At 47.1% G+C, this 25,480-nt stretch overlaps 2 protein-coding genes across 8 annotated transcripts in view; one reads left to right on the top strand and one right to left on the bottom strand.

The window, feature by feature from the left end:
- Nucleotides 1-24: 24 nt before the first annotated feature.
- Nucleotides 25-6,917, bottom strand: ATXN1L (ataxin 1 like). Its single transcript, XM_052687006.1, has 2 exons — nucleotides 6,841-6,917; nucleotides 25-6,562 (listed from the first exon to the last, which is right to left on the bottom strand). The coding sequence occupies exon 2, from the start codon at nucleotides 6,450-6,452 to the stop codon at nucleotides 4,377-4,379; it is 2,076 nt and encodes a 691-aa protein (XP_052542966.1). The 5' UTR covers nucleotides 6,453-6,562; nucleotides 6,841-6,917; the 3' UTR covers nucleotides 25-4,376.
- A 185-nt stretch (nucleotides 6,918-7,102) lies between these two features.
- Nucleotides 7,103-25,480, top strand: part of AP1G1 (adaptor related protein complex 1 subunit gamma 1) — a 40,789-nt gene continuing 22,411 nt past the window's right edge. For 3 of the 7 annotated variants that reach the window (XM_052686348.1, XM_052686349.1, XM_052686342.1), the window contains exons 1-3: nucleotides 8,012-8,122; nucleotides 18,228-18,431; nucleotides 22,586-22,710. In XM_052686348.1, the coding sequence (XP_052542308.1) occupies nucleotides 18,231-18,431; nucleotides 22,586-22,710 (326 nt within the window). In that variant the 5' untranslated portion in view covers nucleotides 8,012-8,122; nucleotides 18,228-18,230. Of the gene's footprint in view, nucleotides 7,127-8,011; nucleotides 8,123-8,673; nucleotides 8,696-9,461; nucleotides 9,485-18,029; nucleotides 18,054-18,227; nucleotides 18,432-22,585; nucleotides 22,711-25,480 lie in introns of those variants that run through there. The other 4 variants (XM_052686343.1, XM_052686344.1, XM_052686347.1 and 1 more) reach the window with 4 other exon arrangements.

The raw sequence follows: 25,480 nt of genomic DNA, 5'->3' as shown, positions 1-25,480 counted from the left end.
CAGACAAGCAAAAAGTCTCAAACACCAAAGAAAAAGCTATTGGTTTATATATAGATATATATAGATAGATAGATATATACTGTGTTTACAGAGTCAACAAGTTAAATGGAATATTCATAAGAGCGTTAACAATAAAAATACAATCTGTGTGTAGCCAAGTACAGACTTAAAATGGTAAAACAGGAAAAAGGATCTCACCAAAAGTACAAATATACAGTACAAATTGATTTATTTAAAACAGTTACAAAAAAAGCACAACAAAATAGAGATTATCCTTAGAATTATTAATGCTTTGTTAAAGACCAGGTAGGAGAAAAGGGGTGGGAGCAAGTTTGGAGAGGAGCACCTGACTAGTTCTAAGGCTTTAGATACAATGCGGTTGGTTACATGTTAATACAGCCATTACATAACTGGGATTATAGTTGAGGGATCAGCACTTATCTACAAAGACCTCCTTTGTCAGGGCAGCCCAGCTGGTCCCCCAGTGCCACACATCTGTGTGGGCAGACCCTTCCCTGGCTCCGAGGTGCCACAAAGGCAGAAAGCAACCCAAATGCGCGTGGCGCGTTGGCAGAGTGGAGCAGCAGCAGCCTGGGATGTTGGGAAAGTCCTGTCCTGTGTGGACACGTGAAGATCACGGAGGAGTCTCGACCACCAGCATGTTAAGCCCTACATGGAATACACCCTGGGCCAAACTCTGTACAGAATATGCATTCGTAGCCATCTGAGCAGCTTCTGCAAAGTTTCAGGCCCAAGACAGCCTGAAAGGCAAAGAGCAGTTGTGAGTGATGCTAGGGAAAGGCACGTGGACTGCTATGGGCAGGAACTAGCATTTCGGCTACTCAAGCTGCTGTGGTTTCCATTTAAAATATTTTCTAAGTTTGTTTGTTAGTTTTCTACTGGGGAAAGTGACTTCAAGTGTGGGGTGGGGACAGGAGGGTCAGGGACACAATGTGAAAAGTGCATTATACTTGTGCACCTGCTGGAAAGGAGAGGCAGAGGGACCTCTGCAGCCTTCCTCCTTTCCAGACAGAGCTTCCTCTGCATAGTCTGGTAGTGATGAGCGCTCGTCACCTGGAGCAAATCTCGCGTTCCTGGAGGAACAACGTAAGCGTGGCCTGGAAGCAGCCCCGGCCTCTGCTGGGCAGCCGGCCCAAGGAATGTTTCATGAGATGGAACAGATGGCTACAGACATCCATTATTGCATCCTTCAGACTCTTCCCACAACCTCCGTGCAAGCTGGGTAAGACCAAGGCCAGGGCATCTCCTCCTCCAGGTAGGACAGACCACAGCTCTCCCTCCCTTCACAACAGCAGCAGGAAAACGGTTTATTTCTCTAATAAGCCTGTCACATCTTTGCCTGCAGAAAGGCCTGGAAAACCAGCTGATTCCACAATCTCTTCCTGGCTTTCTCTCTACTACCCCTGTAAACCTAAAAAAACCTGAAGCTTCCTCCATGGGTTCGTTCACAGTCTTTCTGCCCACAGCAGAGCCTGTCTCACACTCCCTGTCCTGGGAGAGCCTGAACATGACACAACCACCACTGCAGGAGGTGAGCGTTGCAGCCCAATCCAGTAAGGAAAGATTCCAGTGATTGCAACTACTGTTTAGAAGGGCTAGAGGGCCTCTAGTATTCCCATCCTGACAACAGCCCCTGAGGCAAGCAGCCGAGATGACAGAATCCCTCATCTTAACATCCATCCATGAGACACCCCCAGCTGTTGCTCCCAGAGAATAGAAGACCTGGCAGCTGAAACACACAGCAGTGTGATTCAGTGGGACTTGCAGGGAATTTGGATAGAAACTCCAAGGTCTAACGCACCTCAGTCCTCTCTGAAGAGCTCAGAACCATACTGGTTCTCAGAAACAGACTGGTGGCAGGAAAACACCAGGGTGAACACAGGCACCACCCTCCAGTTGCCCGAAGTACAGAGCTGTTCTTGCTCGGCAGCATCTTGCCTCATACACCAGCTCTTTCAGACCGCTGCCCAGAGCTAGAGGTCTACAAGCAGTAGGTACAGTGACATACAAAAAACAAGGCAGGCTCACCAAACCTTTGAACGAGAGGTTCTGCACCATTCCGCTGTGCAAACACTCTGAGTATGCAACATCCCTTGTACATTCATTGGCTGTACTTGATGCAAGATCCCTTCCTCAGCTGCCTACCACAGTTCTGAGTTGCTCTGCACACACCATGCAAAGAAGGGCAAGAGAACTCGGGCTGCTCTGCCTCCTGGTCTTGGCACAGACACCCTGGATTTCCTGAGTATGAGATACTAACCAGCATTAACCAAGGCCATCGTCTAAGACTTCAAGGAATAGCAATGGTGAATCACACAAAGTGGCAGCCAGGCATCAGGGCCCAGACAAGACATTTCACTTATAAACAGTGCCATGAAGACAACATCCTTCCCACAGGCAAAGGAATCAGAACCTCCATGTGACAGCATCACTATGACTTTGTACATTTTCAAATGCAGCTGACGAGATCACGAGCTGTGTGTCATTGGGGGAAAGCTACGCGTGACACAGGCAGCGTCCTCACTCTGGAGAAACCCTGTGAGGCACAAACACTGAAGGCGTGAACAGAGCATATCTCAACTAAGGCCTGAAAATAAATTGTTTTCCTCATGCAGGCATTTCAAAGGCAATAGAAACAGCTAGCAATGTACTAGGAAAACACACTGGTGGAAGAACCATTCAGGAGACTCTCTAGCTTGCCTAGCACCTGTGCAGAGCATCCTCATCATGCAGCCAACCGAAGCCAGATGTTTAGAGGACACCTTTCTGGACGGAATTTGGACCAACACTGCAAGCGAGCTGAGCGGAAAGATGGTGAGAGGAGCAGCGCGCTGCCATCGGCAGGAACCTTCAGCACGATGAGAACAGGGAGACAGAAAATGGTACTCTGACATCCGGAGCAGCTCTCCAGGGATCCACATGCTGAAAGAAACCCTCAAAAGCTGGACCTAACACAGCCGTGGGCACCGTATTACAAGGAATACTTAAACCCAAGCTAAGCCGGTGAAGACTTATTCTCAACAAAATAGTGACTTTCTAATTCTATGTAAGCAGTTACAGCCGGTGTCATATCACAGCACCAGAGAGGTTAAATTAGTGTAATTACAGGAGCCTTCACCTGAACGGAGTGTCATTACCGTGACAAAGTATTAATAAACACTTCCGTTAAATCTCACTGTGAAAAAGACTGTTCTGAGTTCCACAGCATCAGAACAACAAACAGAAAAACACCCAAATACGCCTTACGACGCGGTGGTATTTTTAGAGTCCCTAACAGATCTGTACTTTGCCTGCACATGCAGAAACACTTGTCCGTTGTCTACAGTTTATTCAGAAGACTGCCTGCAGGGAAGAACTAGCCATCTGTAAAGTTCTGCTTCTGATTTAATCACACAATGGTCTCGGTCTTCTTACAGTAGAAGGATGCATTTTCATTTTCATTAGAGAATGCTAAATGTTTTACTCTAGCTTTCCAAAAACAAGAACAACATAAAAAAAACCTAACCCCATTCACCTGTAGACTAAGCACAAAAGCCTTACACCCAAGAGGTTTTTGTTTTTAAGGTTATTAACACAGGAAGGAAGATTAGATTTGGTGAGAAATACTTAAATAATTTTGGTGACAATAAAAATATTCCATATCAGGAAACTGAAGTCTCCCATTCTGTGTCCCATCTCAAGTGCTCATGTTCTCTATCCACCTGCACCCAAATCTATCCTTTTGGTCCTTCCTCTTGATTTCTGTGATTCGTGGAAAATCTCTGTACATTCTTTGCAAAAAGAGCAGTTGGATTCAGTGGAAGAGACGTTAAACAGAACCATCAGAGAAGCATCTGTGTCCTGCCCTCAAGAGCTCCATTGGTGAACGGTCCTTTTAAAGTGCATGTGTGAAGAAAGGGGATAGTGGGAGTAGAGCCCCCTAAACTCCAAAGGAGACCCATCTCTCCCCATCAAGAGAAAGGAGGAATAAAATCTTCAGCAATTTTATCTGCTACCTTAAGCCATGTCTGCCTTTCCCATCTCTCTACCTTCCCTGAATGCTTAGACCCTGCCCTGCAGGGAATCAGTTATTCAGAGAGGTGCAAGAAAGCCCAGCCTCTGGATGCTCTCATTGCAAGCTCATGAGCACATCCCTGTTCTCTACCCCAGCTGGCCTGTTGCTGCTTCCTGAGGCACTGGAGCCCCCCCGTACTCTCCAAGAGGAACTGGTCAGCCACTGAACCGGAATAAATCCAGTCCTGCGGGGCAGAAAGCAGTCTTGCTGGTGAACCTGTCACAAAGTCTGTGCAATTTCTCCACCCGATGTAGGCAAGGCTCACCCACAGGGGATGCTCTAGCTCACAACCATAAAGGGATCATTTCCCTGCATTAGAACGCCCTTCGATAGACAGCTTGACCTCCTGGGGAATGAAAGAGGGACGGAGCAGAGAGTGACGCGGCTCCTCTGCCTGCACGCTGTATCTTTGGAAGCCAGGGGCTGTCCAGCTGTGCTGACTGCCAGTCTCAGGCTGAGAAGGTTCTTCGCTAGAGCTCTGAGCTGCATTTTCCCTTTCTGCCTGCGTCTTCCTTTCAGCAGCTCTGTCAGATGGTTCTCTGGACCCCTGAGCAGTTATTTCAGATCTCTCACTAGTAGATATCAACTGATCTGTGAAAGGGTAGTTAGCCTGAGAAGCAGAGTTGCCATTTATGCTCTGTAAACTGATCGATATGCAGACATCACCCACCTGCAGTCTGTGACAGGTCAAAGCAAAGAGCTGAGCAGTCCGCCCCGGGCTACAGGAGGACCAGCCTTGGCCATACACAAAGAAGGGATGCTCTGGGGGCACATCAATGCTTACTTTACTTTGTTGCTCCCCAACCACAAAATGCAATGTGACAAGCCCAGGCCACTGGCTGTCCTGAATATCCACCACAGTGCTCGAGTCAATCTTCAGGCCTCCGCTCACCTCTGCGCTGCGAACAAAGTCTTGAGTCTGCAAGTCCTCCACCCGCTTCAGCTCTCCAGTAGCCAGCTGGATGATGGCTCCTTTCATGAAGTGAGAAGGCAAGCGAGAGGAGCCAGATGGCTGCAACTGGGCCAGGTCCTTTTCAAGCATGCCTCCTTGAGCCTGTACAATTGGGCTCTGCCTCACCAGGGCTTCTGAAATGGAAGACCTGATGGGCTCAGAGCCAGCTGGAACCAGGAGTGGCTTGCCGTTAGCTATCACCATTCCTTTGGTTAACTGTCTTTGTCTAACCGTCTCTTCAGGGGACACAACGTATGGACTCCTGCACTGGCTCTTCTCAGCAGCACCCCTTTCCACTGTGTTCCTCAAAATGTCCTTCGACTCCCCCTGCTGATCAGGGATATTATGGCAAAGGTTTAAAGGGCTCAGGTCATCTTTCCTCTGGGCTGCCAGAACATGATAATCCTGAGAGGTCAACACTCCCACCACCCTCTGAACCTCCAGATCAGCGTCTGGCGTGCTTCTATGTGCTGGCACAGAAACCTCTGTTCTGAACGTCTGGTAACCTGAAAGAAACTGTCCATCAACCACACATCTCGCTGCAGACCCTGGCAGACAGTCTTCAGCTTTACTGCTGGCAGAGTCCACAGCCTCGCTGGTCCTCCTCACCACATTGTGCTCCAGATGTCTCTGTTCACCATTGGCGGCAGCTACCTCTGAACTCAGCTGACTGTCTTGCTGAGAAGAATCTGGGTTTCCACCTGCTGCAGGTGTCTCATATCCTGAATACCCAGGTGGGAGGCGAGACATCTGATAATAAACAGGAATCCTACCTGGTGCAGTATCTAGTGGCTGGGTCCCAGCATGGTGCTGCATCTGGCCAGGAGAGACTGCAGAAGCAGATTTGTTGAAGCTGTGGGTAGGAGAGGTAGTCTGGGGGGAAGGAGCAGCTTCTTCGGTGAAGAGAGAGGCATATGGCACAAAGTGGGGGACGTGAGAGGCGGTGAGGTTGCTAGAAGGAGACAGGAGAGGACTAGGCAGGAAGCCAGGAGGGACAGCATAGGGCACCGTGTAGTGCGAGCCGATGAACTGCAAGGACGTCGGAGGGATCTGCGCATAATGGATGGGAGGGTATGGCACCCCCGCGTGCTGGATTATTGGCGAGGTCACATTGAAGGTGGGGGTCAGGGGGCTCACATTCACCACGGGATGCAGGCCCGTGGGGGAGAAGGTGGCAGGCGGCATTGCCACTTTATAGAGCATCCCGTACTGGTCCACCGTCAGCCCTGCTACCGCCTCCGCCGCCTCCCCGGGGCCATAGCGTAGGGCCACAGCGCTCGACCCGACTGTCCGAGCCCACTCGGGGCCCTCAGTCGAAGCCTGGGCACCCCCCGCCCGTCCCGCCTCCGGGCCGGCGCTGGCGGCGGGAAGGTCCCGCTTCTTTGGCGGGAGGCACTCCTGGCTCCGCTCGTGGCCCGCTCTCATGGTGCCCCACGGTGTCCCGGCAGCCCCGGCCACGACGCTCGTTCATGGGGGCACCCGAAGGGGCTGCCGCACGCCGGCTCCCGGATCCCCGCCGCCGGCCGCCGCCTCACCTGCACCGGGAACAGAGGGAGCCGTAAGCCCCGGACCCGACGCCGAATCCTGAACCGAGCCGCCAGCACGGAACGAGCCTCGCGCCGAGACAGCGAGAACCGCCGGGCCCGGCCGGGTCGGGCCGAACCCCGCCCCGCTCCGGAGCTCCGGCCCCGGGAACAGAGGGCGCCCGAGCCCAGCCGCGCCCCGCCCCGCCCCGCCCGGCCGCGCTCGAGGCGCCGCAGCCACGCCCCACCTCCGCAGGCCCGCCCGGCGCCCGCCGCGGCCCGCGGCTCACCCGCCATCGCCCGGCTCCTCCTCCGCGACCCCCATCGGCCCCACCGCCGCCCGCGGCCGCCTCCGGCCCGGCCCCTCCCCGCGCCGCCGCGCGCAGTGATGACGTCACGGCCCCGCGCGCCGGAAGCGCTTCATGGGCTGCCGGAGGGAGTGGCGGTGACGCCGAGGGGCGCCCGTAGCGCCGGTTGCCGCGGCGACAGGAGGCGAGCACAGGGTGCCGACCGAGAGAACGGGGGCGGACCGCCGCCGGGAGAGAGCGCGGCCGGCTCCGAGCGGCCCGGGGGCGGGTGAGGCGCCGGTTCGGAGGAGAAACACCGTCCCGGGAGCGCGGCCCCGGGTGGTTCGCGCCCCGATCGCCGTTCCGGGATTCGTCGCTGTCCCCCCGGCCCTTTCTCGCCCCGCGCTCCGGCGGGCGCCGCTTCCGGTGCTGCCTCGGCTCCCGTTCTTCGTTTCGTGGCGTTCATTGATCTTTGTGGCGACAAAAGGTCCGAGGCTGCGTGGGGGAGAGCCGGGCCGAGCGCAGCGTCCCCCGACATCCCCCTCTCGTTGCCGTGCGCTGAGCCCCTCCGGCTCCGCAGCGCTCCGCTCCCGGCGGCCCCCGGTGCGCGCTGTGCAGTCGTTGCGTTTTATTTCCTTCTCCCCGAAACCGTTAAACAAAAACGACCCGGGACGTTCGGCTGTCGCGCGGCCCCTCCTGTTGGCAGAACGGGCGGCACAGCGATTTGCCCGCGGTACATCGGCAATGCCGGAGCGTGCTCTTAACGTGACCGCCACCATAAGGAGGGCCGACGCGGGTCCCGCCGCGTCCCGTCCTCTCGGAACGATCCGCCCGTACGTAAAGTTCGCACCTTCCAAGCATTCCACTCTGCGGCAGCGCCCGCCCGAAGCCCCGCCCCTGGGCCGCCGCCTCCTTTCCGCCGCACCGCCCACAGGGCCGCGCCACGGGGCAGCGCTCCGCGGGACCGCCCCGCGCCTGACGTCATCAGCGACTGCCACGGGGCTCGCGCTTCTCTTCGAGAGCCGACGCCGTGTGTGCTTCCGCCGGGAAAAATAGTGCGCGGGGCCTTTTCTGCCTCGCCGCCGCTAGTCTCGCGCTCGCTTGGCGCCCCCGCGGCTGGGGCTGCCTGACCGTTTTTCGGAACCGACGCCGGCAAAGGCCGGGAGGTCGAGAGGAGCGGTCCGGCGCGCGGATCCCTCCGCCTGCGGTATCGGTGCTGAGGCCGATCCGCCGCCATTTTGAATGCCTGGCTCCTGCTGCCGCCTCCGCTCCAGGGACCGGCCCGGTGAGTGGGGCCGCTGCGCCCGTTCCCCCGCCCGTCCTCCCGCTGCCGCTCCGCTCCCCTCCTCTCCCCGGTTCCTTCTCTCCTTCCGGGGGCGGCCGGCCGGGCTCTCAGTCGGCGTCGCTCGCGGCCCGCAGGATCTCGCGGCCCGGGACCACGAGTGCCGCCGCGCCGCTCTCGGGGCGCTGCCCGCCGAACCCCCCAGCCTCCCGCCGGCCGCCTCCCGCGGCTCCTCGTGCTCCGCCCTCGCTCGCTCGCGGCCGGTCCTGCGGCCTCCGCTCGGTGCTCCGGGCCGTCGGCCCGCGCGGTCTCGGGACTTCAGGAGGCCGGGGGCAGCGCTTTTTGCGGCCTTCGGGTTTCAGTGGCGGGCGCGGGCCGCCGTGTCGTGCGGCCCCGTTGCTGGGCTCGGTGACGCCGCGCGGCGCTTCGCGGAGGACGCGGCGGCGCTGCGGTAGTTCCGCTAGCGAGGAACGGCCTCAGCTCGGCGGCTGGAAGGCGGCGCGGTGCTCGGATCCTTCTTGGAGCCTTCTGTGTTCCTCCTCAGAAGCCCCGAGGCAAACCGTGGTTGTTTTACCGGTAGGCGTTGGTTTGGAAGCTGGGATGGTGGGACGGCTGCTTGTTCCGCGGCGCTTTCGGGTGCTTCGTGGTGCGTTCGGTTTTGAAGGCTTGAAGTCTGAGCGGAAAAATACGGAGTGAAGTGAAAGTGCTTCGGAAGGGCGTTTCACGTGCAGGACCCGAAGGGGCATTTGGGACTCGGCAGCTTAAGCAAAACAGAACGTGCTTCTCACTGTGTAGTGCTCCTTTCACCTAGCGTTTAAAATGACAGATTGAAGATTTTTTTTTTCTGCTCTGATTCTGTGCAGTAGCTTAAATCTCGGTCTTTTATATGCTCTTCCTCCCCTTTCTGTAAACTGTTTTTCCTCTGTTTATTTGCACACTCCCTTTCTACCACCAAACTTTTCTTTTTTCCTGCTCATACTCGGTGTTCAAACAGTGCATTTCAGTGGATACCCGAGAGCTGAATGGAGGCAGAAGGCTTTGTTCCTCGCAGGCAGCTTGCAGTGAGCCCTCACTTCTGCCTGAGAAGAGGAGAGGAACATACTTAAATTCCTGTGACCTGACAACAGGAAGGAAAGTCTGGTTGTGAGGGCATTCAGCTTTCCTGGCCCTGGTGCACGGGATAACCTTCAGGTTCCCTATTTTTTTTTTTTTTTTTTTTAATAGAAGGATGTTCTCTTCCCTTTCTTTTCTCAAGTCCCTGTGACTTTTGATCTGACCTTTTTTTTTCCAAAAGGTGCTGTAATTGAAGCGGAGTTCTTCCATACTTTTGTTGGCAGTGTCCTGGCCGATGAGTGAGGGTGAAAGGTAAACCTTCCCAATCCTGATAGCCTCTTTGCAGACAGGAGTTTTGAATTAGCATCGTTGTAACCTGATGAGATCAGTAAGTTCATTTATGGAATAAAAAGGCTGTGAGCAGCAGAAAGGAGCTGAATTTGTCCGTTCTTTGACACGCAGACAGACTGCATGGGTTAAGATTTGGAAAGTGGACTTTCAAAGTATAAGGGCTCCTTATACACCTCGTGCCTCTTTTACGTGAATGTTTGCTCTTGTTTTTGAATCGGAGTTGTGCATCTTTAGACTGTTCCAGAGATAAGCTGTTTTGTTTAATAAGAGGGCAAACTCTTCTGACTGAAAGTGATGTTAATTTGTCCTAGATCATACTGAGATGTTCTTTGGGGAAAACAGTCTCACATAGCTGTGTTCCTTTATCGGTTGTTTTGGTGTTAATAAACAAACATATGATAGCGTTACTCTGAAAAGAGTAGTGCAAGTGAATATCTGCTAATATTACTGCTGTTGGTAGCATTTGCTTTCATCTGACACTTTGGAGGTGCTGTAGATAAAGTCTGCATTGCTAGGTGGCAGTTACCTGTCGGTACAGCCCTTTGTTTTGATGCAGTGTGGGGGAAGGTGTGTGGTTTAGTCACAAAGCAGTGGCACGCATGCTGCCTTGCCTGCACGGTGCTTGTGCTGCCTTTCTTGTTTTTCTCAGTGTAGCTGGACGTGGGACCATCACAACCTCTGGGTTGTTTTTCAGCTCCTGTTTTTAGGCATGTTTATCCATACTTCTCTCCCAGGCCCTGCTGGTCTTTGTATAATGCAAAGTAATTCTAATGCCTTGTATTATCATTCTGTCTTGGCACCCTCCCTTCCCCCCCCCCTTTAATTTCTTTCTGCTATCCCAATGTTCCGTATTTTCCACTTATAGTTCCCTGTGTTGTAGGAAATAGTTCTTTCTTAAGGGAAATTACGTTCTCCTTTGAATGTTGTATGGTTGGTTGCTTTTTAGGAACTGTTGTGTGTTGCCTTTGCCCTTAGTGATGATGGTGGTGCTGCTTGGTTAGGAGTGTGCTGTTTTCTGTATAAATATTGATAGTGCTAAACAGTGTGCCAGTCTGATCTCTATTTGTAGTGTTTTATTTCTCTTTTTACTGCCAATTTGCCACTTTCTATTTCTTTTCAGTTGTCTGATGGTAGTGTGGAGACCCCTGGCAGCATTGCAGAGATGAGGCCTGCGATCTGTTCTGGTCAACCACTGCTGATTTTCCTTTCACACAGTCTATCCAGACATTTCTTCTGCTGTCTTTTTGTGTTAGGATCGATCAGTTCTAATGAAGCAAGTAGGGTAATTCTGTTACTGATTGCAGTTGGAGTTGGGTCAGGTTTGAATTATGTAACTTCCCAAAAGCTGGGGTATGGGGCATTTTGTTTTTTAAGGAGTGTGATTGCATGAGTTGGGGGTAGGGCAGCTTAATCTGTGTACTGTAGATCTGTTTGAAAATGTATGCTTGTACATTCATTGGCTGCTTTGTAGGACGAGCTGGGTTCGGAAATGCAACCTACAGGAGAATCTGTAAGCAGGATTGTATCCTATTGGAAGAGAAGGCGTAGGCTGTGTCCCCTGGACAGCCACGCTGTGCTCTGGGCAGTTCTGTGAGCCTCAGTGGGCTTTGTCCATTGCCAGACCTTAAGGAATTGAAAACTGATGTTCTGTCCTGAAGAAGTTCTTAAGCAGTGACTTTCTGACCGCTTGTTTTTGAGTGTTCATTAATGTAGTGAAAGAGTAATTAAAAAAAAATCCTTGGTTCTATTAGTAGTAAGGCATAGGCTAACATGTCTGAAGAGATTCCAGAGGGGTAGAGCTCAAGTTGGCTGCATGTTCAAGGCTCGTGGGTCTTGAGACTTAATTTCCTGATAGCTGAATGTAGGTTGACTGAAGCACTTGAGTATTTTGCATGGGTCTTGTGCTGCTTGCAGACATAAGATGTTAATTGCTGAACAGCTGCCTTTGAATACTGTGGTATTCTCAAGTAGGTTTGTAGTAAGGTTCTATACTTAAATACTTTGGGGATAGTAAACTCTTCAAACTTAAGACAGTACAAACATACCTAATAAAGGGCTGCAAGGGAGGAGAAAGTACCTGTTTGGAAACATAATGTATAATAAAATGATTTTAATGTGTTATGATTTTTGTTTTGCTGGTTGATGTGTTTGTTTTGTTTTGTTTTGTTTGGGTAGTTTACCAAGAATGAGTTGCATGAAGGAGGAATACCTTCCTGGTTGGTTTGGTGAAGAATTAACTGAGTTGGAGAGGGAGGAATTTAGGCACCAATTGTCCAGCCACAGGAGCTAATCTGAGTTAGATATCTAACTCTTTTCTTATATAACTGGCTATCAGGTAGAGAAGGCCTTAAAGAATAAGGCCTTCAAACTGATAAAGTATGAAAAAAAATCTGTTGTTCCTACTGTTAGGTTCTTGTCAGGTATTCAGGGATAATCCCTGATTTCTGGACTGTGTGGGTAGCAAACAAATGGCATGGAGTGCTTCTGCTGTAAACAAAATGAGGAAAGAGGTTGAATGGGAGCTGTGAAGTCAGGGCCTGCACTGCTGATTGAGCACCTGGAGGCGCAGGTGAAGGCAGTTCAGCTGTGTTCCTCAGTCAAATTGTGGAAAAGAGAGATAAGATGGTGGGGTCTTGATCTACAAAATGTTCTTCAGGTTGAGCTTTGCTTAGCGTTTGAGGCACAGTTCATTTTTTTGTTAGTAAACATCCCATTAGTCATTGTACGGTAACTGAGTCACAGCCTGAAGCACGGATTGAGCAGCTGTGGAAAGGACCCGGTCAGCCCTGGGAGCACAGGTGAAGCAGTTCAGCTGTGGGGCCAGAAGGGACGGAGCCTGGCTGCAGCTCTTAGACCTCATTGAAGGGCTGACTGCCACTGGGGAAGGGGCTCTGGCTGGAGATGCCTCCTTGGTGAAGCTCTCCTCTGCAAACCTGGAATCTTCTGATAATGGTGAGCAATCTTCTTCCCTTCATAGCACCTCTCTATTGTGCCGATCCTACTGTCATTACACCTCTGGTGAAACACCTTTTGCTGTCATGTTGACCTGTGCGATTGCTACGGAGGCGATTGCTTTTATAATTTGCATTGCTATTTGTGTTGGCGTGGAAGGAGCAAGAACATATGTATGTTCTGTATGGAAGGAAAAGCGTTAATTAACCCTGGAAAACAAGGCTTGCTACTTTGAAAGAGGTTCTAAGCCAGATAAAGTTAAATTTCAGGTGTGCTATTCCTAGATGGTATGGATGTCCTCTGTGTTCGTCGTCTTGTGCAATGAAGCACCTCTGAAATGCAGAGTTCTGTCCAACTTTACTGTTAGTGGCACTTTGCAATAGTTTCATGATTACCTGAGACTGATTTTCTAAATATTTTAAATGGTTCATAGTGTTAATTTCAAGATCCTTCCTGATATTGAGACAGATTTTATAGCACATTGCTTACTATGTCTTACAGTTCTGAATTCTTAATCCTATTCGTATTTTGATTGTATGGTTCTTCACTAGCGCTTGTCAGTAAACACAACTCATCCATGGCCTCAGTTCCTTCCTTCAGCAAAGTCTGAATGCTTGCATGTCGAATCCCAGTACAGTTCTGGCACCGTAAGGTTTTGCTGCCTTGACGGGCCGTGGCACATTTGTGCTGCAAGTTGTCCATCCTTCATTCACGCTATCGGGGGAATCCAAAGTATTTGTCAGTAAATCATCTTCTGGAGCTTGTTGGGGTCGTCTTTCATTCTCTTTGTGCCTTTTGTCATGCTGCAGCTTAATAAAAGTGCCGACTGCATATCCATGGAGTCCATGAGACCTTGTGCCTGTCTTGCTGTTGTTGCTTGTCGTTGTTCTCAGTGGGTATAGGTTCGAGGTATGGAGTGCTTGGCAGTGTGAATGTGGGAAAATGTTTGTTTCCTGTTGTTCTGTGTTGATTTGGTTACAGGGGGGAGGATGCTTAGGTGTGTTTCTTGAAAGAAGCGAGAAAAGGAATCACTGGAGTCTTTTTCATTTAGTAGAAGTTGTTTGGTTTTTTTTTCTTAGCTGTGCATCTGCAAATGCGTGCCGGTCAGGTGTGTATCTGGTGAGGTAGTTGCTATCTTGTGTGAATTGGATGTCTCACATCCTGGAGGAATATCCATGCAACCTTATTGCCTCCATTCAAGCTCTTCTGATTGCTTTACTGTTATGGATTTTTTCTACCAAGGCTAATTGTATGCAGTCTCGTGTCTTACTACCTGCAAAGCAACGCATTGTGGGTTTGATAGTAAATTAATGGATGGGGGCATCCAGAGGAACTGGATGAGATTGTACAGGATTTTGTTGATGGCGTCGTGGGTCACCTTTCTGAGTACTGAAGTGTGCCATCCTCAGCATGCTGCAGGAGTTCTTGGGGTCTGGAGTGGGAAATGTGAATCTTGGGTTTGTTAACTCTTGATACCTGCTCCACGTCTTTCCAGCTCCATCTTGGTTCTCCCAGAGCTGTCTGCTCACACTGCCTTGTGTCACGTAAGCTCAACTATTCTGTTTGAAGGCTTCTCATTTGTAGAGGAAAGTAACGCCACTGGTTTTCAGATGTACAGATGGCCTCATGTGGCATGCTGGGTCCCAGGCATGCTGTCTGTAGAGCAGTGGAAGGAGTGGAATCAGTCTCCTCTGTCAGAGTGAGCCTGTGATTATTATTAATGAGACGTTATTAATGATGATTAAGTTATTGCCAAAGGCTGCAGAGATGTATACCTGTTTATGGGAACTGTTGAGTCACGTCCTGAAGCACTGATGGAGCAGCTGGGGAAAGGACCCGGTCAGCACTGGGAGCACAGGTGAAGCAGTTCAGCTGTGGGGCCAGAAGGGACGGAGCCTGGCTGCAGCTCTTAGACCTCATTGAAGGGCTGACTGCCACTGGGGAAGGGGCTCTGGCTGGGGATCCCTCCTTGGTGGAGTCCTTCCTGTGAGCCTCGATCTTTGGAGGTGGATGAGCACTTCTGCTTTCCCTTTGAAATACCATCCTATCTGTGCTCGTCCCTTTGTTACGGTCCTGTGTTGCCCTTCCACTGTGTTAATTTTTCCCATTGTAACAGCCTGCAGTGCTGTTTTTATTTTCAGTTCCTTCCCTGTTTTCCAACAAAAGCATGGCTTATCAAAAGCAGTTTGAAAGGGTGTTTGAAGGGGAAGGGGTATGGGATGTGGTGGGGCTTCAAGTGGGCTGTTTTGGGGTTTGTCAGACTGTTACATAAACAAAGCACTTTGCAGTGACCGCCTACCCAGAGAGGCTGTTAAAAGTCCCTGGGGAAATGAGAGGAGGGACTTCCCTTTTTTCACAAGGACGCGCTGTGGTGCAGCCATGGTTCAAATGCTGGGCGCGGCGCTTTCTTTGCACCCAGGAGAATCGTGGAGCATGCAGACAAGCAGTAAACATAACCAGTCATGGAATGACTCCGGTTTTGGGCTGCAGGTCTCAGACTGAAAAGATGAGGTAGGAGTGTGAAGTGTGTAAGATGATGAGCTCCTTAGTATTGCTAACTAGGTAATTTGTTATCATCTCCATAGGATTATTGGGAGCATCGACTGCAATAAGGACTTGAATCTGCAGAACAAATGAATGAACTGTCTTTCCGTGTGTTATGCTTGGAACTTAAGTAGTGACTTGCAGAATACTGTTGATTCTAGAAGTTCTAGAAGTTCACCTGGATTCAAAATAGAAATAGATCTACCTTTTTATTTTTATCTTTGTAGGCCTTGACATTTTTTTGCTTTAGAAATTCTTATACTGCAAGTTGCTGAAGTCTGCAGTAGAACAGATTTGTATGTATGTGTGCTGACCTGGCTCTTCCAGTCTTCCACGGGCTCCTGCTGCTGTGAGAAACAGGATATCAAATGGAGTGAGCTTTGATCAGACTTGGTGGGGCTACTGCTTTTCTGATCTGCTTTCTGTCTGTGCCCTTTTAGGGCGCTGAAGAGTTGGTAGATGGTGTTCTTGTCAAAGAGCAATCTGAGTTAAAGACTGCTATAGAAGTGAGGGGCCAACTTTAATTAGGGGAACTTTTTAGGAGCCTCAGAGATCTCTACCAACACAACACATCAAATAAAAAACTAAACCTAAACAGATGTTGTTATAAGATTTAATAGAATCTTGAGAGGTGGTATCCTACCTGACTTCAAAATAGTTCTGAGGTAGACAGATCTCATCCCATAGCTTTTATTTACGTTCACCTCCAAAGATAAGCTCCTAAAGACAGGTGGTGGGCTGTATAGTGGGCTGTGGCTGTCAGTTGCCCAGTCTGCAGTGCCATCGTGCACTTATGTTTACTGCTTTTTGCTAAATTACACCAGAGTAAAGCAGTGCATCCTGACAACAGCTGCCAGCAATGTAGCGCATGCTAAGTAGGAACGTCAGCTTACTTTGCAGTAACTCTTGCATAGTTACCTAATTTTACAAGACCTTTAAAACTGTTTCTTTTCTTAGTATTTTCCTTTTTTTAATTGTTCAATCTTAGTTTCTCATTCTGAAATTTTCCATGCAAGTTACTGGGCAGAGGTTTTTTGCACAGTAGTTAAAAAATATTTAACTCGGATAGAACAAGTATTTTATTGTGGGTGTAAACAGGAGGAAATGATGTGGCAAATGCATAGAACCAAGTTTCCTTTAGTTTGAGAAGCTTTGGGGCTTGTGAGTGCTGGCAGTTTGTTTGTTTCGAGGATATATATTTTGTTGCAGTATTGAAAATCTCTTGCCAATTTTTCCCAATTTTCAAGGATAATTATTTGTGGCTGTTCCTTGAAGATGACGCTTAGCATCCGCAGTCTCCAGAGGTGGCGTTACAGTAGGTGTGCACCAAGGTGCAGCTCTTGGTGCTTAGCAGGGTTTTCGTATTCTGTTTGTCATGTTCCTACAGCCTTACTTTACTGTTGAAAGATCGTGGCTCTACCACTATCAGAGCTCTGTTAGTTCAGTGCAGCGCTCTGTTCTAAGGGTTTAAACGTTCCCATCTAATTAAAGATTTCTCTGTGTTGTATGGATGTGATGCTGTGTGAGGAAGATCCTTTCAGAGGATTTTCAAAACCTTTGAGACATCACAGCCCTTATTAAAAGAATGTTATTACAGTATTCAAAGGCCTTTTGTGTCTCATGTTCAAATGCTGTTCTGGAGGCAGCTTTCCTACTTCCCTTTCACCATTCCTACCCTTATTAGTGTGGCATCTGAATGTTTGGGCAGCATAGATTTGTTTTGTATCACAGTAACATGAGGAAATCTTACAGCTTGTGGAGAGGCAAGGCTGAGGATTGGGGAGTCCAGTTATCTTGATCCTTCACAGTACTTTGAGGAAGATAAAATATCTCTCCATATACTTTTCAAAATGTGATACTTTGTGTCTCTGCGAATTTGAGCTCTTGAGACATGAAGATGGGCAATTGGAATGTGAGGGGCTGTTTGGTTGGACTGACCAAGGAGATGCAGTGTTGAGATTGAGTTCTGTAACAGTCTGAGTTTATAATTCAGATCCATAGAGCAACGTTCAGCTGCTTGTCTGCGAGGCCACCTTTGCTCATTGTAACATGTCTGTCTGTTTTTCTGGTGCAGCACGCGGGTTGCCCTGCTGAATGTGAGCTTCCCAGCTGCCCATTCAGTGTGCAGTCAAACCCGTTGTGCCATGCCAGCCAGTCAGCACCATGTCTGAATGTGTCTCTGTGATATGGTAGCACTTAAAATTTATGGCACTGATTTAGGAGGATGGTGACACACAGATGATCTGTGACCGGCTGCTGTGTTGAGTAACTTTACTCATTGGTGTGATTTTGTGATTTAAAAATGACTTAGCTAATCTTGCAGTTTAACGTGGATGGAAGAATTCTGTAGATAAGTTTGCATAGATTTATCCTCATGAAGGTCAAAAGTCTGCTTTGCTGAGCATAAACTACAGTTAGGTTTTGCAGTTGAACTTCCTAAACTTTTTTTGGACGGGAGCCATTTTTCTCTTGAAATACATTCAGGAGAATGCAATGCTCTCTAGGTCAGGTAGTACCCATCGCCTGGCAAAATGAAACTACCTGAAGTTCAAGTAGCATGTGCTTTTTTTAAATAAAAAAAGTCATCTTCATGCAGTTCTGTGAGAAGCTTTGTCACATTGCCTCTGAAGAAATGATTGTTCTGGCTGGTATTTAATAAACATACGGTGTCTCCTTGATTCTGAAGTGCAACCACGCCGTTCATACTATCAGAAAATGCTGATGGAAGATGTCTTTCCCCCCTCAAAGGAAGAAGGATGCACGGCACAAGTATGTGAGATTTATGAAGCGTGGCTCTCTGAAATACCTGTCTGAAAACTTCTGCTAGTTATTTAACAGCATTGTTTTTTGTAAAGGAGATTTGTGTCCCACATTGTTGAGATTTCAAGGATCAAACCTCTTCGGTGAGAGGCAGAATGTATGGCTCTTATCTATTTCGGACTGGGAATCACGTTACGTTCACTTGGCAGCTTGTTCAAAGCATAGCAGTTTCTGCTTCTAGAAAAGCAGTTGTGAGAACTTCTGTTCCTGGAAGGTACAATGAATTCCTGTGGCCTTTGGGTATGCTTTTAACCATGCTAGCTGTTTGCCTTTTTAAAATTCTTCCATTTATATAATTATAAGGGAAAAAAGAAGAATATGTTGAACTGAGACAATTATGAAGTTCTCAGGTACAGTAGAAGGCTTATGGATCTCTTTCTTCTCCCAGAGGATGCCAGCCCCCATCAGACTGCGGGAGCTGATCCGGACCATCCGGACAGCAAGAACCCAGGCAGAAGAGCGTGAGATGATTCAGAAGGAATGTGCTGCTATCCGGTCATCCTTCCGAGAGGAAGATAACACATACAGATGCAGAAATGTGGCAAAGCTGCTGTACATGCACATGCTGGGATACCCTGCACATTTTGGACAGGTAGGTTGGTCTTCATTGCTGCTACAGTGTGTGTGTGTATGTGTGTGTATGTGTGTGTGTGTGTGTATACCAGTATGCTTCATGTGTTTTGAGTGCGTGGGCTGCTTTGGAGCAGAACTAGAGCAGTTTTGCTTTGAGATGTTTTGAGGTTTTGTCCTCGCGCATGTTCAGAACCTGCATTAGTTAGTTTTGGTTATGACAAAGACACTTCCTGTCTGAAACCTGTTCTTATGTATTTTGTTATGAAACTTGCAGTTAGTCTGCTTTACCCAGGCTGTCTGCTCCTTGCTGCAGGTGTGTCTTGCAGAGCAGTAGTTAAACTACAATCTGGTAAGTATGAGTATTTCTGGATGGCATCTTGAAGTTGTGTACCTGATAGAAACTGCCAGATGTTTTAAAGGTGTTTCTTATTTAAGAGTTTCCTTATTCTGAAGTAATTTATTCTAGGCAGGTAATAGTTGGCCTGTTCCCAACAATAAAGGATTGGTGTTTCTTGTCCCCATTTTAGTGAAGAGATTTGGAGAATGCTGATGTGAGTTTTGACTTATTTTCCATGTAGTGTTCCTCAGTCAAATTGTGGAAAAGAGAGATAAGATGATGGGGTCTTGATCTACAAAATGTTCTTCAGGTTGAGCTTTGCTTAGCGTTTGAGGCACAGTTCATTTTTTTGTTAGTAAACATCCCATTAGTCATTGTACGGTAACTGAGTCACAGCCTGAAGCACGGATTGAGCAGCTGGGGAAAGGACCCGGTCAGCCCTGGGAGCACAGGTGAAGCAGTTCAGCTGTGGGGCCAGAAGGGACGGAGCCTGGCTGCAGCTCTTAGACCTCATTGAAGGGCTGACTGCCACTGGGGAAGGGGCTCTGGCTGGAGATGCCTCCTTGGTGAAGCTCTCCTCTGCAAACCTGGAATCTTCTGATAATGGTGAGCAATCTTCTTCCCTTCATAGCACCTCTCTATTGTGCCAGTCCTGTCATCATCACACCTCTGTTGTAATGCCTTTTCCATTGTGCCGATTTGTCCAATTGCTGCAGTCATAATGTAACCAGGGCCTCAAATTGTCTTTGAGTTTGGACTGTACTTTCAATTTAGGGGGGATCAACTTCTTTCTACGTCGTTGGGTTCTTCTCCCAGAGAAAAGACTTGTTCGAGATGTAGCAATTCTGATTTAACAGGAAAACAACTATGCTGACTGTAGCATACCATCCTCTGGCCTTGGTTCTCATATAATTTGTCAGTTTTATTTCTGGCCAAGGCTAAGAAGAGATTTTAGCAATTATTATTTAAGTTGAAATCTTTTGTGACTGGAAGGAATCTTTCAAGATACTGGTGTTATATAGGTGATTTTATATGATCCTCGTTCTTTCTCCAAAACAATGTGCTGGGAGACTGTTGAAGGCAGATGCCATTCCAGCAGTAGTAGAATTTTTAAGATAGGCAGCATGATAAACAAGAAGTTTCAGAGAGTGGCAGCATGAATGAGTAGGAAATTCATTTTGATGAAAAACTGGAGAGCCACAGGCTGTTAGATCCCATGTCTGGTTTTATCCTTAAGACAGACATTTGACTTCAGCTAGTGTTATGAATGGGGTAACCATTAATAAGTGTTCAGAGAAGGTGTCAGAAGAAGCAAATGGCTGATCTGCTTCTTTCCAAGACAGAATTCCTACACTTTGAGTCAGGAAATCTTGTGTTACATTTAGCCAGTGCATGCTGAGATGCAGTGCATGGCAAGCTGTCTTGAGCACGTGTTAAAATCGGGTTATGATTAGAAGGTATTGGGCATCCACTTTTAAGTTTTATTTCCCCTGCAAAAGAATGCCAGTCAGAAAGGTGTCTGTGTCAGTAAAAACTTTGAGTTGTAATCTGGCGATACACCTGTATTATCAGGCTTTGTTGATGCATCTGTTACAGCACTGAGGCAGCAGATCTTAATTGCTGTTCCTTTGAATGAAATGGATATAGTGACATCAAGAATTCTTCTACTAATTAAGCAGAGCTTCACTTCGTTGTGTTGCTCAGCAGTGCTGTGCACTAAGCTACTTTGCATGTATTTGTATACATGTGAAGCAAACTGCTCAGCTTTTTGCGGGGTAAATTTCAGTAATATCATACAAATTTAAAAGTGCTGGAAATATCAGTCATTAGTTTCCTTCTGGTTTTTCTTTTAGTTGTTTGTCTTGCCCTCTTTAGCTCTTATGCTGTAGCTGTGAGGCCATTGGTTCCACACTGCACTTCTGCAGAGCATTATATAAGAAAGCACCTTTTAAACTTTTCTGGGGAAAAAATGGGTCAGTCATTGTAAAGATAAGAGGTAAATACGCAGTGTTATGTACCTTATCTCTTGGTTGATCTTGCCCACTCGTGCGTGTTCAGTTATCTCTTTGGATGACTGATCTGACTGCTTAGAGGTATTTCTTCATCCAGGTTAATCTTAGATAACTGAATTTGCTTTCATTCAATCTTTTCCTTGTCAGTTGGTCACTCAGCTCAAGCTAGATGATTATGTGGCAACTTCTTGCACGGCAGTGTTATATATTCTGATTCTGTGCAGTTGTGAGAACTTGTTAGTAGCTGGGCCATAGCATTTATTTTCTCTGTCACATTAAATTTAATTTTCTTACAAGTTTTTCAGCAGCCAGTATAGCTTTGCTCTCTTGATGCGCGTGCACTTCTCGCATCTCCCTGTTCAAAAACAATTATGTTCAAACTTCCTTATAGTGAAGGACTGAAAACCTTTTCATGCTACCCTTTATTTTTGCCTATGCGGGCCTTTTTTGTGTCCTTTAAAGTAGATCTATTGGAAGCTTTGTCTCATCCCCTCCATACATCCACTGTGTGCTTACTTGCTGCCCTAGCTAACTTGCAGAACGAACTTAAGGCATGTGCTTGTGAGAAGATGAATCTTTTACCTGTTTTGAGAAGCCATTTTTGCTGCTTTGTCTGTGTAGCGGAAATGAAGTCACAGCTTGAAACAGTGATGGAGCAACAGGTGGGAAGGCAGGGCCAGCCCAGGGGAGTTCAAGTGCATGCGGTGATGCACCCAGGTGATGAGAAGGGCTGGGGCCGGGATCCACCCCTTCCCAGACCTCATTTAAGGGTTGGCAGTGGAGGTGAGGGTATCTTTCTGCAGATCCCTGTGCACCTGAGGCCTTTCAAAGGTAAGTAAATCTTCTTCCTTTGTTTCTGTGTCTAGGCTGCTGCATTTGGGCCTGTCCTCATTTGCAGCAGTCAGAGACTTTGCCACCCTGCTATAAGCATTATACTTTCCATCGTGTTATAGTGTTACATGCTGGAAAGTAGAGATATGCTTATATGTAATTGATTATCAGTTAGAGTGAGATACTTCAGTGCATAGTAATGTTACTGTTTGTATTTTTGAACTAAGAACATGTTTAAGAATTAGCTAGCAGCTAAACTCTGAAGTTATCTGAGTGTAAGTGGTAGCTAGGCATGTTATCAAGGAATTTCCTTTACATTTTTGAATACAGCTGGTACGTTTTTACATGATAGAAGGGATGTGATGTTTGTAGTGGCTGCAGTGCATGTGATTTTAGATTCTGAAGTTCATACAGAAGTTACAGGATTGCAGGACAGCGGGAACTGACATATATGACTGTATAAGATTTACCTAGCAAGTTACTTAGTTACAGATCGTAATCATCAAAATTGTTGTTGACATCTTAACAGAGCACTGATTCTCTCCCTGGTGGGTAGATGTATCCATTACAGTGCAAAATAAATAAATAAAAATAATAAAATTCCAAGGTCTATCAAACATGGCATATCTTTGGATTTTTTTTCTGGATTTCTGGATTTTTTTTTTCTTTTTTAACTGATAATTCTTATCTGTGTTATTTTTCTCTTTCGTGCTCTGCTCCTGCTTATCTGGTATGTATGAGGTAATGGAAGATCAGCAGAGGATTGTTATTTCAGGGCAGCAGACTTACTATTGATTTTGCTGCTTCCTTGCTGGAATCTTTAGGCTGGTCATTCAGCCTTTGTTTTCCGTATCATCAAAATGGAAATAGAATATACTTTTAAAAATATATTATGAGAGAGACCTAAATTAGTTAATATCAGAGTTCAAACTCTTTCTCTTCTAGTTGAGAAGCAGTTTAAGCTAATTCTTCTTTCTTTTTTTTTTTCCCCAGTTGGAGTGCCTCAAGCTCATTGCCTCTCAGAAATTCACAGACAAGCGCATTGGGTATTTAGGTGCCATGTTGCTGCTGGATGAGAGACAGGATGTCCATCTTCTTATGACCAATTGCATCAAGAAGTAAGGGTACCAGAAAACATTTGTGTTTAAAAAACAAAACAAAAAAAAAAAAATCAAAAAACCAAAAAACAACTTCCATTCATTGAATCATTCAGGTTGGAAAATACTAGTAAGATCATCTAGTCCAACCCTTAGCTTATTACATGGGTAGATAGTGACAAGACAAGGGGGAATGCTTGTGAATTAAAGGAGTGAAAGTTGAGATTAGATGTTGGGGGAAGTTTTTCACTGGGAGGGTGATGAGATGCTGGAGCAGGTTGTCCACGGAGGTGTTCAAGACCAGATTGGATCAGGCCCTGGGCAGCCTGATGTAGTGTTCAATCTACTGGCTGGCAGCCCTGCCTGCATTGATGGGGGTTGGAACTTGAGGTCCCTTCCAACCCAGGCCATTCTGTGATCATCACTATGCCCGGTAGACCATGTCACTCAGGGCAACATCTACTCTTTTCTTGAGAACCTTCAGGGATGGTGAGTCCACCATGTCTGTGGGCAGTCAGATCCAATGCCTGACCACTCTGAGAGTAAATTTTTCCTGATATCCAATATGAATCTCCCTTGGTGCAACTTAAAGCCATTACCTTTTTTCCTATTGCTGTTATCTGGAAAGAGGCCAACCCCCAGCTCTCTACAACTCCTTCCAGGTAGTTGCAGAGACTAATGAGATCCACCTCCATTCCTCCCTCACCTCCTCTTCTCCAGACTAAAGAATCCCAGTTCTCTCAGCTGCTCTTCAGTAAGGCCCTTTGTGGCTTCCTTGCCTCTCTCTGGACGTGCTGCAGGGCATCAATGTCCTTCTTGTAGTGAGGGTCCCAAAACTGAACACAGTGCTTGAGGTGTGACCTCACCAGTGCCAAGTATAATTCCACATTCAAGAACTAAATGATCTCCCTGCTTACAAAGTAGGAAAGAGACAGGCATGCAGTTAGTAATGCAGCATTGCTGAAGGTCCACATACCTTTTAAATAGTAATAAATGAGGATATTTTCATAACACTGCTAAAACACTGTAGGTCAGATTATCCTCTGTTACAATACTGTATCTCTGTACTGTATCTCTGGTTCTATTTGTTTACTTGTGCTGATGAGCTCTGAAGTTTTTGACCTTGGGAGTCAAGACTGTATGCTGCCTTCTTTTTAAGGTTGACCAAACAGTACTGATGTATGATTTTCCTCAGAAGCAAGGCAGCAACTTGGAATGTGCTGTCTGCTTGGTACCTTCCTGAAATTGGTCAAGAAAGGATGAGAAATAAGGATTGTTTTTTTCCTCAGTTTCTTTACTTTTAAAATCTTTCTAGTGAAGTGCTGCTAAACCAGCACTGTTTCATATTATAGTTAAGTGAAGGATGATTGGTCTGTTTCTAATGATGGGCAGTCTTTTTTCAACATGGGTGGGAGAAGGAGTGAAACAACTGGGGTCTGGTTGTTTTATCCTTGTTCCTGCTTGTATGTGGTATGTCTGGTTTTATTTATTTTTGAACATAAGCCTCTTGAGTAATAGCAAATGAAGTATTAGTAAGATTGATTGCTTGGACTGTGTCCTCAAAGTGCTTGGGAAGTCTTGACAAGACTGTGGGCCTTGGGATCTACAAGTGTTTGGTCAAGTATTCTTTTATTGAGTTGTCATACCTGTGAGACTCTTCCATTAGAACTAGGCTGCTATATTAACATCTTTTTTTGATTGCTTATGCTAAAACAAATTTGTGTGATAAGGGTGGGATGAATTTGACATGAGCTGGGCTGAAGCTAAACAAAACTGGGAGATAGCAACCCACTTAGGTGGTGGGAAGCTTATTGCTTCCTTGCCTGCCACTTTGTCTGCTTTCATCAGTGTCTTATCACCACAACCTAGATCTTCCATAAAAACAAGTGGACACCCTTGTGGAGCAGCATGTACTTGCTATATTCACTGTTACGTATTGCTGCCCAAAACTTGCTGAAATAAGGAAACAAAAATCAACCCATTTTAATGGCAGGTGTACTCTGTTATTTTATTTGCATGTTGCCATAACTTCTATATATTACATCAGAATGCTCTCTTTTCTGCATGTTGTATGAATCTGGTTGCATACTGCTTGCTTCCCCTGTCCTCCCGTCATGCAGTCACCAACTCACCCCCCAAACAGGAGCCGTATTTTTATGTTCTTCACATTTGTGAATGAATCCTGGATGCTGTGGTGACAGGAGTACCAGGTGTTCTGATGGAAAATTGGTTGAAGTCAGTTTTTAAAAGCTGTTGTAATTGCTGTATGGAAGCTGTATTGTCTCATACTTAGTGGCTGATGGTTGGTGGGTGGCCTCAGAAGTAGTGTCTGCTTATGGGTATTGCACTTTGCAATTTCCAGAGGCTGACAGCATTTCCGTATGGATTACTTGCAAGCTCTGTGAGTAGTGAGTTTTGTTTATTTTGTACGTTGATTTTGTTATTCTCCATCTTGAGCCAAAATATCTTGCATAGATTTTGTTTTTAATGCTGTTCAGTTTGTAAGTATGAATCCCACTTCCGATTCAATATTTTTGTTCAGTCTGTAAGTCTTAGCAAAAATTCTTCTTTTCCATTATACTAAGGTTAATGTATTAAGCATGTGTATTGTCTGTTACCCTTTTAAGGTTTTATTTCACGATCAAGTCCAGATGAAGTTTTACAATTCACCACTCATTAATCCTAATAGTCAAATGGAAGGAAGGGGAGGTAACTAGAATTAAAAGCCATTGTAAAAATATGCAAGTCAAACTATGTGAAAATCTTAAGATTCAGAAACTGCAAATCAGAG

This window comes from Tympanuchus pallidicinctus, unplaced genomic scaffold (genome assembly GCF_026119805.1).
Source record: "Tympanuchus pallidicinctus isolate F22 unplaced genomic scaffold, pur_lepc_1.0 scaffold22, whole genome shotgun sequence".
In the NCBI taxonomy this organism is placed as follows: domain Eukaryota; kingdom Metazoa; phylum Chordata; class Aves; order Galliformes; family Phasianidae; genus Tympanuchus; species Tympanuchus pallidicinctus.
The sequence above is the reverse complement of the archived record's forward strand: the minus strand, read 5'-3'. Positions and strand labels throughout refer to the sequence as shown.